The following is a 13967-nucleotide window of genomic DNA, read 5'->3' on the forward strand; positions in this document are numbered from 1 at the left end:
GCTATTTCCATCACTCTACCCTCAAAATGTGTTGTAATCTGTGTAAAACTGTGTAGTGATTCGTTTGCAACCCTATATCAGCTATTTGGTAGTATTGCTAATATGAATAAATGTTGTTATCCAAATTCGGTCATATTTGTTTAATTCGTGCAAAATCCCGCCTGACCTCCAACAAAAATGGGATCCCGGAAACGTTTTCTGGCTGAATTTGGGGAAAGAGCTGCATTCAGCCAGATCGAGCAGGCCCCGTGTTTATAAATCTTAAAGTCTAGACTTTAATCAAGTCCAGACTTTAACGTCATGGCAACGCCATTCAAATAGCATTACGTTAAAGTCTGGACTTTATTAAAGTCTAGACTTTAAGTATTATAAGCACGGGCCCAGAACAACGTCCGTCAGACTGGTTTAGGCGCCTCGCGGTAAACCAAATGGCCACGTCGATCGGGAACCAATCAAATAGTTCGCGAACGTTAGCGAAACGTTCGTTGGCTGAACTTGAGGCAGGTGTTGGCGAAAGTTGAGAATGTCTTGTCTCACCAGTGGCATCCTGTTCTGCTACTCTCTTCTGTGTACGACTAAATTTGCCATTGTAGCCTAAAATAATAATATGTCTAGGTAATTAAATTCACCCACAACGTCTATTTGATAACTGTTATAAAACCATTTGTAATTTTCTCGCACTTTCCCTGCATTTCTAAAAATCACAGTCTTTGTCTTAGATGTATTTACAGTCAAATCCCATTTTCGAGAATAATTAGCAAATTGGCAAACACTCCCTCTAATGATATACCCCCGTCCCCCCCCCCCCCCCCCCCCCCAGCGTTACGTTGAACGGTTCCAAACCAGGTACGGAAATTTTGTTTTACTTTTTTATTATTATTATTATTTCAACAACAAAATATAAGCGACCATGACGACGAAGAAATATGGAATTGTACACTAAAGTAAACGTTTTATTAGTAGGAGTATTAATTAATTAAATAATAGTAAAGCTCGCGCATGTCACATGACGTCAAGCTTCATCCCTTTCCTACGCGACATGGACTGTTCCAAATTTTCGTCTGCTTCCCCTGGAGATGTGGTTTCCAAAGAAAAGTGAAGTTTTGAAATATAAACTTATTGCTTATATCTTTAATAATGATGCAAGCACTCAACTTGAATCAGGTGAGACTGAACTTAGACAAGTTCTTGATTGCATTAATAAGGCTACGTGTAACATATTTGACGAACAGTGTCAGATATTTTTAAGATCGAAAGACAAGACATTGTGGCATCATCCTTTTAGCATCGTACGCAATACATATGAGATATTGTAATGTAATTTCACTTCAGATCCATTTTCGGTCAATGGTACGCATTTTTACGTTACAATGTATTTTTATGTGCATGCAGATGCGTTCGTAATCGTCCAGTAAAACATTTTGAATATTTTCACATTTAAAGTGTTTCAGCGTTATGAAAATGACATCGCCATGGATTAGTTTATTATCGTCGCAGGGTTTAGAGTGACGTCATTTGAATAATCACGTCAGTGGGGTGGGGGTTGGGCGGGAAGAGATTTATACCGGTAAGATACTATATTATGTATTGTATGCTAGGTATGCTGCCATTAAAAAAGATAATTAAAAAATAGATAAAAAGTAAAAATATGGGTTAGTGTCACCCCTTTGAAAATAATTGTCAGGTCCATATGAGCAGTGTGTGTGTGTGTGTGTGTTTTTTTTGTTTTTTTTAATTTACAAAAATTAAAATTCTTTTTAAAAATAACAAAAAAAATATATATATTAAAGCACCATTCAAATATAATGTATATCACAAATGTGTTAAAGGATGAGTGGGATTCGGTGGGACCGTTCAACATTGCAGGGGCAGGATTTAGCTCAGTGGGTTGAGTGCTCGTTGGAGGTGCTTGCGTCGCAGGATCGAACCACCTTGGTGGACCCATTCAACTGACTGGGTTTTTCTCGTTCCAACCAGTGCACCACAACTGGACAAAGGCCGTAGTATGTGCTTTCCTGTCTGTGGGAAAGTGTATATAAAAGATCCCTTGCAGCATTAGGAAAAATGATGACTACGAGTCAGAATAAGCAATAGCTGATGATTAATTCATCAATGTGCTCCAGTGGTGTCGTTAAACAAAATAAATTTTATTTCTTTAACATTGCATAACTCCGAAAACACACTGAAGCTGGGTCTGGATCTGGGTCTGGGCAGTGTGGCAACATGTCTGGCGTATTTTGACGTCTATGTCTGTAACCACGGGCGTAGGAAGGTGCCAAAAGATGTGTGTGTGTGTGGGGGGGGGGGGGGGGGGCACATTGAATGAACTGGAAATATATATATATATATATATATATATATATATATATATATATATATATATATATATGTGTGTGTGTGTGTGTGTATATATATATATATATATATATATATATATATATATATATATATATATATATATATATATATATGTAAACCATCGCTGCATGCTACAAAGTGGGGGAGGAGGGGGGGGGGGCATGCCCCCTTGCGCCCTTCCCCCGCTTCCTACGCCAGTGGTAACTGTACATGTTAGTGTTTTCAATATACTTTAACTGCGTTCATATGTTTAGACATATTTTGTTCCATAAACACCAACAATAATTATGAGAATTCTACTTTGATATACTGTATATCTTTCCTGTTGTTTATTAAACAGGCTACAGGTTGCATGGTACCAACTCGGAGAGTTCCGTGTCAAAGTTGGAGGTGCACCGTGAAATATTTACGGAATAAAAACAGCTGTGGCTGTGATTGGTAGTAATATGTGACATTGATTATCTGTGCAAATACTATTATCCATTGGCAAAAAAATAAATAAATACACTTTTATTTGTTATACAGTTGTTATGCAGAATATGGCAAATGGAACTGCAATTTTCAGCAAAAATGACGATTGCTAATAAAAACATTAATTGAATCTCTTAAATGATATGTGATCCCCCATTTTCTTGCAGATAAATTAGATGTGAGATGCCACACTTTTTATTGCTGTACTTCCTGGGTGTGTCGTTACCGGCCTCGGTGGCGTCGTGGCAGGCCACCGGTCTACAGGCTGGTAGGTACTGGGTTCGGATCCCAGTCGAGGCATGGAATTTTTAATCCAGATACCGACTCCAAACCCTGAGTGAGTGCTCCGCAAGGCTCAATGGGTAGGTGTAAACCACTTACACCTACCAGTGATCCATAACTGGTTCAACAAAGGCCATGGTTTGTGCTATCCTGCCTATGGGAAGTGCAAATAAAAGATCCCTTGCTGCTAATCGGAAGAGTAGCCCATGTAGTGTTGACAGCGGGTTTCCTCTCAAAATCTGTGTGGTCCTTAACCATATGTCTGACGCCATATAACCGTAAATAAAATGTGTTGAGTGCGTCGTTAAATAAAACATTTCTTTCTTTTTCCTGGGTGTGTTGATATGCTGCTTATATCAGTTTTATTAGTAAACGTTAACGTGATCTGCAATAGGAATTGATTTGGTCTATTAGAACCTACAGCTGTCAGTCAGTTTGGTAGTGTTAAAATATAGCACATGTTCTATGACGTCTGTTGTTAGATCTGTAGTTCGCGCCATCACAGACGCACATTCCCTTCAGTGCGTTTAATTTTTGACTGATACCATACTCGCCATACCCAGATCCCGTTTTTTTTTTTTTGAATTATTATTATTATTATTTTTTTTCATTTGTTTTTTTTTTTTTTTTATATTTGTATGTGTGTGGCGTGGAGGGGGTGGGGGGTGGGGGGGGGGGGGGAGGGAGCCTTACGTAATAGAATTTGCGCTGTAATTTCACACTACCAGAATGGCAGCTGCGCAATGTTCGAGTCTTATTTTTTTTTTTTAAACTTTTTAATAAACAACAGAAAAGATCTATTTTAAGCAATGTGGAATGTTCGTAATTATTTTTGATGTTTATAGAAGAAAATATATCCAAAGATATGAACGCCGTCAGTTATATTGATAGCACGTTCAGTTACAAACCCAGTTATGGATCACTGGTCGGTGCAAGTGGTTTACACCTACCCACTGAGCCTCGCGGAGCACTCGCTCAGTGTTTGGAGTCGGTATCTAGATTAAAAATCCCATGCCTCAACTGGGATCCGAACCCAGTACCTACCAGCCTGTAGACCGATGACCTAACCACGACGCCACCGAGGCTGGTAACTTGTAAGACAAATATAAGACTAATATTAGAGTTGTTAAATACGTATTCCAAAGATGTTATCTGGAACATTGATTAATGACGATTTTAGTTTGAAATATTTCCCTTAGAAATATTTGTAAATGTTTTAAAAAATTAGGCCTGCTATAGCACGTTTTGTTAACAACAAACAAACAAACAAATAAACAAATAAACAAACAAAACTGTTTCTGGCAGAAAGAAATATTTGGGTATGGTGCTATGTTATTGAATGCAACCACAGTCAACAGTGGCTATGGGGGGGGGGGCTCCTCCACAAAGAAAATGGGTTACATTTATGGTTAGGCTTAAGAAAATCATACAATAATGATAAGAGTTATTAATTTTGTCAAAATGTTAACTTAAACAAATAAAAAATTGGGGTATGGCGCCATACCCATTTTACCCTCTGGCAGAAACCCTGCAAAACACATTTTATTAAAACACTTTGTCTTAGCTACGTAGTTTTTATTGATAAGGACGGGACGTATCCCAGTGGTAAATTGCTCGCTTGATGCGCGGTCGGTTTGGGATCGATCCCCGTCGGTATGCCCATTAGGCTATTTCTCGTTCCAGCCAGTGCACCACGACTGGTATATCAAAGGTCGTGGGATGGTGCATATTATAAAAGATCTATTTCCACTGAAGGAAAAGTGTTAAATATCCAACAGCCAATGATTAATAAATCAATGTGCTCTAGTGGTGTCGTTAAACAAAACAAACAAACTTTTACTATACCAACGTTAACGTTTGTGTTTAAAAACACTATATGCAATATTATATATCTACCAAACTATGACCCATAAATAGCAATACTACAACCCCTACCTCAAAGTATTAAGACCGGCCTCGGTGGCGTCGTGGTTAGCCATCGGTCTACAGGCTGGTAGGTACTGGGTTCGGATCCCAGTCGACGCATGGTGTTTTTAATCCAGATACCGACTCCAAACCCTGAGTGAGTGCTCCGCAAGGCTCAATGGGTAGGTGTAAACCACTTGCACCGACCAGTGATCCATAACTGGTTCAACAAAGGCCATGGTTTGTGCTATCCTGCCTGTGGGAAGTGCATATAAAAGATCCCTTGCTGCCTGTCGTAAAAGAGTAGCCTATGTGGCGATAGCGGGTTTCCTCTCAAAATCTGTGTGGTCCTTAAACATATGTCTGACGCCATATAACCGTAAATAAAATGTTTTGAGTGCGTCGTTAAATAAAACATTTCTTTCTTTCAAAGTATTAACTGAAGAAAATGGTATCTTTTATGGCTCATTATCGGTATAACCAGATGTTTTACAACACCCCTCGTTTCGCATACTTGAGTACGTTTTTTTTTACATGTTTTAAGCACAAGACTACTTGACACAGTGGTACTATTGTTTAAACCCTGGGTTTTTTTTTTGCAAATGTTACGTTTAAAGACACTCAATTGCCGTGTATAGATACTTGGCAAATGAGGGGTGGCCTACGACCAGCCAGTCGTTTTTCGTTAAACTTTTGCAAATTATTTACTGGGCACACACACACCTCAGCTATTTGGACTGTCTGTCCAGGACAGTGGGTTAGTGGGTTAGTTGTTAGTAGGTTAGTGAGAAAGAAGAGGGTGTAGTGGTCTTACACGTACCCATTGAGTCGTTAAAACTAGCTCTGGGTTGGTGCCGGTACCGGGCTGCGAACCCAGTACCTACCAGCGTTATGTCCGATGGCGTAACCACGATGCCACTGTCAACATTATTGGGTGTTGTCTAAAAGTCTTTGTCTAAAACCACCCACTTTAAAAAAGAACCCACAACTATTCTGTTTTATAATTAGTGGATCCCGTGATCACTCCAAACACACAAAGTCTTTGTCTAAACACACACCCGACTGAACTTTTTTTATAACTTTAGGACTTACACGCCCTATTGACCTGCCTCGGTCGCGTCATGGTTAGTCGAGGCATGAGATTTGTAATCCAGATACCGACTCCAAACACTGAGTGAAAGAAAGAAAGAAAGAAGTGTTTTATTTAACCACGCACTCAACACACACGGTTACACGTCAGACATATGGTAAGGACCACCGTTTGAGAGGAACCCGCTGTCGCCACTTTACTTTTTGGCATAGGGACTTTATTTGGACAGGATAGCACAAACCATGGCCTTTGTTGAACCAGTTATGGATCACTGGTCGGTGCGTTTACACCTACCCATTGAGCCTTGCGGAGCACTCACTCAGGGTTTGGAGTCATCTGGATTAAAAATCCCATTTGGGATACGAACCCAGTACCTACCAGCCTGTAGACCGATGGCCTACCACGACGCCACCGAGGCCGGTCCAAACACTGAGTGAGTGCTCTGCAAGGCTCAATGGGTAGGTGTAAACCACTTGCACCGACCAGTGATCCATAACTGGTTCAACAAAGGCCATGGTTTGTGCTATCATGCCTGTGCGGAAGCACAAATAAAAAATCCCTTGCTGCTAATCGAAAAAGAGTAGCCCATGAAGTGGCGACTGTGAGTTTCCTCTCTCAATCATTCCCAGTCTGGAGCTCCACGCGGTAAGACGTGTTTGTTTCGCTGGTGCACACTGCACGTGCTTTCGTGTGCTCGACTTGGGGATCCTTCATTTCGTTGTTTTTGTCAGCGAAATGAAGTTTTCTACTGGGATGTATGCGGCCAATGGAACTGATTGAACGCTGGAACGCTTCTCGTTTCGACAGTCTGCACCACCAGGTTGGATTCTTTTTTAGCGAGATTCCTGGCCTCCACGTCATTTCTCCATCTGACTATGTAAATTGTGTTATTTAATCAAATGTCTGTTATAATATACAAAGAAAGAAAGAAATGTTTTATTTAACGACACACTCAACACATTTTATTTACGGTTATATGGCGTCGGACATATGGTTAAGGACCACACAGATATTGAGGGAGGAAACCCGCTGTCGCCACTTCATGGGCTACTCTTTTCGATTAGCAGCAAGGGATCTTTTATATGCACCATCCTATAGACAGGATAGCACATACCACGGCCTTTGATTTACCAGTCGTGGTGCACTGGCTGGAGCGAAAAATAGCCCAATGGGGCCACTGACGGGGATCGATCCCAAACCGACCGCGCATCGAGCGAGCGCTGTACCACTGGGCTACGTCTTGCCCCCCCCCCCCCCCCCCCCAATAATATACAAAGGCGCCTGTTGTTTTCCCATATAATACATGTTATTTATTGCATACATTTACAGTGACCGGCCTCGGTGGCGTCGTGGCAGGCCATCGGTCTACAGGCTGGTAGGTACTGGGTTCGGATCCCAGTCGAGGCATGGGATTTTTAATCGAGATACCGACTCCAAACCCTGAGTGAGTGCTCCGCAAGGCTCAATGGGTAGGTGTAAACCACTTGCACCGACCAGTGATCCATAACTGGTTCAACAAAGGCCATGGTTTGTGCTATCCTGCCTGTGGGAAGCGCAAATAAAAGATCCCTTGCTGCCTGTCGTAAAAAGAGTAGCCTATGTGGCGACAGCGGGTTTCCTCTAAAAACAGTGTCAGAATGACCATATGTTTGACGTCCAATAGCCGATGATAAGATAAAAAATCAATGTGCTCTAGTGGCGTCGTTAAATAAAACAAACTTTACATTTACAGTGTGCAAAATGTATACCACTCGTAGTATAATAATCCGGCGCACTATAAAGTTGTGCTATAAACAAAATGGAAAAACAGTTGATAAAAGTTAAAATTATGTTTGTGTTTAACGACACCACTAGACCACATTAATTTATTAACCATCGGCTATTGGATGTCAAACATTTAGTAATTTTGACATATAGTTTTAGAGGAACCGGCTACATCATTGCATTAGTAATACGGTTTCCTTTTTATATACACCATCCCACAGACAGGATAGCACATACCACGGCCTTTAATATACCAGTCGGGGTACATTGGTTGGAACAAGAAATAGTCTAATAGCAGTGTTTCTGCCAGAAAGAATGTTTTGGGTATGGCGTTATTGAATTTAATGCAACCACAACCAACAGGGGGTATGGGGGTCCTCCCCAAGAAAGACATTGGGTTAAGTTTAGGGTTAGGGTTAAGAAAATCATACAGTAATGATGATAGTAATTAATTTTGTCAAAAGGTCAACCTTCTGGCAGAAACCCTGAATGGACAGACTAACAGGGATCGATCCTAGACCGACCGTGTATCAAGCGAGCGCTTTATCACTAGGTTACGTCCCACCCCAAACAACTGACGTGTGGTTCTGTGCTTTTTTTTTCAATCATATTTTATTTATCATTTCAGGTCATTCTGCTCCGATTAGAAACGATCTGAAGCTAGGCTGCTAGATCGTCGAGAGTCGAGGTCACACGGTAGTTGATTCTTAGTCCTGTCTCTATCACTCAGCTGTCAGGTGTTTGGTGTGTTTAACATTTGATGTCGTTTAACCCGTGTTAACAATGCAGACGATGGACCAAAAACAAAACCCATGCCATCCCGTCAAAGGTCAAAGAATAGATTCCTCCTGACAGTTTTTTCTAATGATATTCACTGTGACAAGCAAGCAACAGACTTTATGTAGACCACCCAAAAGAACCATGTCATCCTTTCAAAGGTCAATGAGTAGATTCCTCGTAATCCTTTATTTCTAAGGATATTCAAGGTGACAAGCAAGTAGCAGGCCTTACGTAGATCAAATAATAATTGCAAAGGTCAATGAGTAGATAACTCAAAAGCTTTATTTCTAAGGGTATTCATTGTGACAACCAAGCAACAGGCCTTACGTAGACCTACAAAACGCATGCCATCCTATCAACGGTCAAGTGGTAGATTCCTCACAATCCTTCATTTCTAAGGATATTCACTGGGACAAGCAAGTAGCAGGCCTTACGTAGATCAAATAATAATTGCAAAGGTCAACGAGTAGATACCTCACATTCTTTAGTTCTAAGGATATCCACTGTGACAAGCAAGTAACAAAACTTACGTAGACCTCCAAAACCATGCCATCCTTTCAACGGTCAAAGGGTAGATTCGAAACAATGCTTCATTTATAGGGATGTTTACAGTGACAAGCAAGTAACGGGCCTTACGTAGACCTCCAAACGCATGCCATCCTTTCAACTGTCAAAGGGAAGATTCCCCACAATCCTTTAATTCTAAGGATATTCACTGTGACAATCAAGCAACAGACCTTACTCAGCAAAATGACCGCGCACGAATGCCCCGTGTGTTTAAAACTTTTTATTTCGGAGCCAGTGCTGACAACACATCTGCATGACCATGGACTATTTTCCCATCCTTACAAGTGTATGTTCTGTCACAATCGATACAATACGCAGGGCGACGTAGACGAACACACCAAGGGTCACCTGGAGTCACTGAAGCTGCGACTGGACGAGAAGGGACGAATAGTGGACGATTCGGAGGACAACTCTGGGATGGAGTACACCTGCATGTACTGTCAGCTGTGTTTTGACGATGTCGCCGATCTACAAATGCACCACAAGACGCATTTCAGCACAGTGCAGTCGCTGATCAAACTGAAACAGAACAACTGGGTATCTCCGAGACTGTTGACAGCAAAGGATTTTGCTTATAGCAACAACCTTCTTGGTATGTTGGGAGAACCACCGTCACAAAGGTCCGGTCCATCAGCGTTCAGAGATCCACCACCACGAGAGGTCATGTACTCCTCATCTAAGTCCAAAGGCCCTTCAGTAAGGTTCATAGATCCACCGTCAAAGTCAGATTACCCATCAGAGTCAATAGATTACCCACCAGAGTCCACAAGTCCATCATTAGAGTCCATATATTCATCATTAGAATCCATAGATTCATCATTAGAATTCACAGATGACCCACCAGAGTCGATTGATGAAAATGATGTGGAAAATGCTAAAAATATTTTGTTGGATCACGATTACGGTTTCAACACAATTATGCCACCAAGTTCCAAAAAGAGCGATAAAATTGTTCCAGATCATAATTACACTAGCAAATATTTTATGCAAAGAAGGTCATCATCACCGGAAGTGATCGGTACGTCGTCTGCTGCTCTGGTTTCCAGCCGTCGTGGTATCACTGACTTGACGGCAAAGGTACACAAACTGTTAACTACTGGCGTTAATTTTACAGCACACAACTGTAGATTCTGCCAAAGCAGTAAGAGGATAAGTACTTCGTCCAGTAGCCTGTCGGCGACGATTCCTTCCAAGGACGGTTTTCAGAGCAATATTGATCAGTGTAACACTAAGACACACAGTCATGGATCAAATACAGAAATCTTTAATCATGGATCAAATACTGAAATGTTGAGTCATGGATCAAATACAGAAATGTTGAGTCATGGATCAAATACAGAAATATTGAATCGTGGAACAAATACAGAAATGTTGAGTTGTGGATCAAATACTGAAATGTTGAGACACGAATCTAATGCAGACATATGTAATCGTGGATCTAATACAGAATCACTGCATCGGGGGTCAAATACTGAAACTTGCACACGTGGATCCAATACTGAAACGTTGAGTCATGGATCTAATACTGAAATGTGTAGTTGTGGAACAAATTCAGAAACACGGAGTCATGAAGCCAATACTGAAATGTTGAGTCATGGGTCTCATACAGGAGTGTGTAGTCATGGATCTACTAAAATTCCGAGTCATGGGTCTGATACTGAATTGTGTAGTCATTTGTCTAATACGGAAAGGTTGAGTCACGAGGCTAACACTGAAAAGAGTTGTCTTAGATCTAACGGAGAAACATGTGAAAATATGAATCGTGGATCTAATATTGAAACGTGTAGTGGATCTAATACAGATTCACGTAGTCTTGGATCTGGTCAGTCACGTGGTTCCGGATCTACATCTGAACGTGCACCATGCAATAAATGTTCAGCTATTCCAACTAATACACCTCTGGGTGACACTTCCTCTGGAAATCACAACGTCTTTGCTTCAAAATGTGATAATACGAAACGTCTGAAACTGGATGTGCCAGACAGACCCACTATAATTGAGAATAGAGTCCCATCTCACGCAGAACACACAAGTAAAGAATCGCACGACACTTCTGCCATGAATGAATTAAAAGATAATTCGGTGGGGAGTACGCTAGATCTTCCTCCAGCAACACGTGGCGGTGACGACCCGAGTGGCTTTTCCAGATCGGAGAGTCCGACCATGTCATCGGATGACGAGATGGCCGACTCGCCGGAACCCAACAAGCTGTGCATCGATGAGGGTTCTGAAGACGAATACGATGACGCACTGTCGGATTGTCACACGAGTTCGGAGGACGAGGACGAACAGCAGCACAGCGCGGAACCATTTCCAACAGGGTTGTTTATCAATCAACAATGTAAAATCTTGAAAAAATCAGCCTAATATTGATAAATATTGTCTCTAAAGGTTGATACAATTTTCTGGTGTCTTGTTCTGGTATTGATAAATAGTGGCATTAAAGGTTGGTATAATATTTTTCTTCCTAACTAAATTCTTCCTGACTAAAATGGTGGATAACATATTCCAGAAACATTCCCAACAGGGTTGTTTATTAATCAACAATGTAATTATTTTTTTTTCTTTAAATCAGTCTAGTATAGATAAATAGTGGTATTAAAGGTTGATACACTTTTCTTCCTAACTAAAATGGTGGATAACATGTCATGTTATAAAACAATTTCCAACTGTGCTATTTATTAATATCAACAATGTAAAATCTTTTTAAAATTCAGCCTAGTGTTGATAAGTAGTGTCAATAAAGGTTGATAGAATTCCATTATTAAGTTTCCTAACCAAAATGATGGATAACATATTCCAGACTTTTTTTTCCAACAGGGTTGTTTATTAATCAACAATGTCAAATTGTTTTTAAAATCAGCCCAGTATTGATAAATAGTGTCAATAAAAGCTGACACACTTTCATATTCTTCCTGACAAAAAAGACGGATAACATATTCCAGAACCGTTTCCAACTGGGTTGTTGTTTAATTGACGTAAAATTTTGCAAAATCAGGGGCCTAATTTTCAAAGGTCTCTTAGGCTCTGCTGGACAACAAAGCATCCTCTTTGTAAGTCTTTTTAGCATTGGCATTGCACTGCGAGATCGCAAAGTTGCGAGAGTTTAGTGAATTGATAACTAGTGTTGTTAAAGGTTGATACAATTTCACATATTTCAGAACCATTTCCAACTGGGATGTTTATTAAATATCAACAATGTAAAATTTGGAATAAATCAGCCAAGTATTGATAAATAGTGTCATTAAAGGTTGATACATAGAGGATATTTCATGTTTTTTTTGTCAAATAAGATTTATATCTCACCGAGTGAAGTTTGCAAGCATATATGCTTGCAAACTTCACGAGATGAGATATAAATGATATTTGACAAAAAGATGAAATGTTCTATTTATTATATAATTTTTGGCAATTTACCTTTATTTTTAAAATGTCAGCAGCAAAATAGTTCCGGCTTTCTCACAGTAAAGATAACACTTTCTACAGTAGCGATAACACACTTTAGAGTGAAATAGTGACATTTTCACTCTAAAATGTGTTATCGTCACTGAGTGACTGATAACACTTTTATTTCACTGATATTTAAGATCTTTCACTAAATGTTATACAATAACATTTCTGCCACAAAATAATTTAAGGATGTGTAATAAAAATCGAAACATACCATAAGTGCATCTATAGGTGATTATGGGTTTGAACTCTTTTTGAAATTGGACACTGCATTCCAGGTTCTTTGATAAATTTGAAAGAGCATTTCTCTTACAATAATATTTCTTAAAAAGAGAAAAAAGAAAGAAAAAAAAGTATCCATTGATTTCCAAGACTTTAGGGTACGTAACTATACCCTTCTTACCCTCTAATAGAAATATTGCTTCTGATCTTGCAGAAACATTGCTTCTGAACGTCAAGATATGGAGTGAAGGACAACACAGACCCATTCCTAACTGGCTTATTTCTTTAAAGGGATGTTGATGTAAAATAACAGTTTAGAATAATAGCATTACGGTGTTCATAAAATTGTTTACTGTTACACTTATTTTAATTATGATTTTAATGGTGCTTTTACGATTATTGAATTTTTGTTCAACGTTAAAAAAGGAAAGAAAGACAAAAAAAAAAAAAGAAGTTTTTTCAAGGTACTTTATTGCATTAACGTTTTTTGCAAATCGACCATTTTTGTGTGACCTTTTGTGGTTGGTGTTGGTGTTTTTAAAGAACCTATTACAGACCCGAGTTCTTCCTCGCTATTCCTAGTTTAATCATAATTAATGATGTTTTCACGATTATCCAAGGGCGGATCCAAAGAAACCAACCGGGGGGGGGGGGGGGGGGGGGGGGGGGGGGGGGGGGGGGGGGGGGGGGGGGGGGGGGGGGGGGGGGGGGGGGGGGGGGGGGGGGCTGCCCATCCCCAAAAGATTGAAGTACCTCTTTTTAACAATTTGTTTACAAATTTCATTGAAGTACCCATTTCAGGGAGTGGGCCCACGTGCCATTTTGCCCTTCATCCCCTCCCTAAAGTATTTTCTGGGTCCACCCTTGTTATTAAATTGTGTTTTTAGGCTCCTACCGGTCCAACTGGAGGGACCTATAGGTTTCATATCCGTCCTTCTGTCTGTCTGTCCGTCCCTCTGTTCCACATATAGTTTTCCGGATGTTTTTTTTTTTTTACAATGTCTCGAGATATTGAGATGAAATTTTATGTATGGCTTTACCATGTACTGTTACAGATCAAGTTTGTCATTCATGGCGA

General features: G+C 40.2%; 1 protein-coding gene across 2 annotated transcripts; it reads left to right on the forward strand.

Moving 5' to 3' along the window:
- The first annotated feature begins 1053 nt into the window (after positions 1-1053).
- On the forward strand, positions 1054-13547 carry LOC121385777. 2 transcript variants are annotated; one of them, XR_005959582.1, is made up of 3 exons: positions 1054-1164; positions 8499-11663; positions 13104-13547. XR_005959582.1 is itself a non-coding variant. In XM_041516556.1 (2 exons), exon 2 carries the CDS (start codon positions 9401-9403, stop codon positions 11582-11584), a length of 2184 nt encoding a protein of 727 aa, XP_041372490.1. In that variant the 5' UTR covers positions 1054-1164; positions 8499-9400; the 3' UTR covers positions 11585-12551. The 2 variants fall into 2 exon arrangements, 1 of the variants encoding a protein (XP_041372490.1); XM_041516556.1 differs by lacking the exon at positions 13104-13547 and having other exon boundaries at positions 8499-12551.
- Positions 13548-13967: the final 420 nt, after the last annotated feature.

Source organism: Gigantopelta aegis, chromosome 12 (genome assembly GCF_016097555.1).
Source record: "Gigantopelta aegis isolate Gae_Host chromosome 12, Gae_host_genome, whole genome shotgun sequence".
Taxonomy (NCBI): domain Eukaryota; kingdom Metazoa; phylum Mollusca; class Gastropoda; order Neomphalida; family Peltospiridae; genus Gigantopelta; species Gigantopelta aegis.

Excerpts from the sequence above, each read along its gene's own strand:
- LOC121385777 (XM_041516556.1), top strand. The coding sequence starts at position 9,401 with ATGACCGCGCACGAATGCCCCGTGTGTTTAAAACTTTTTATTTCGGAG.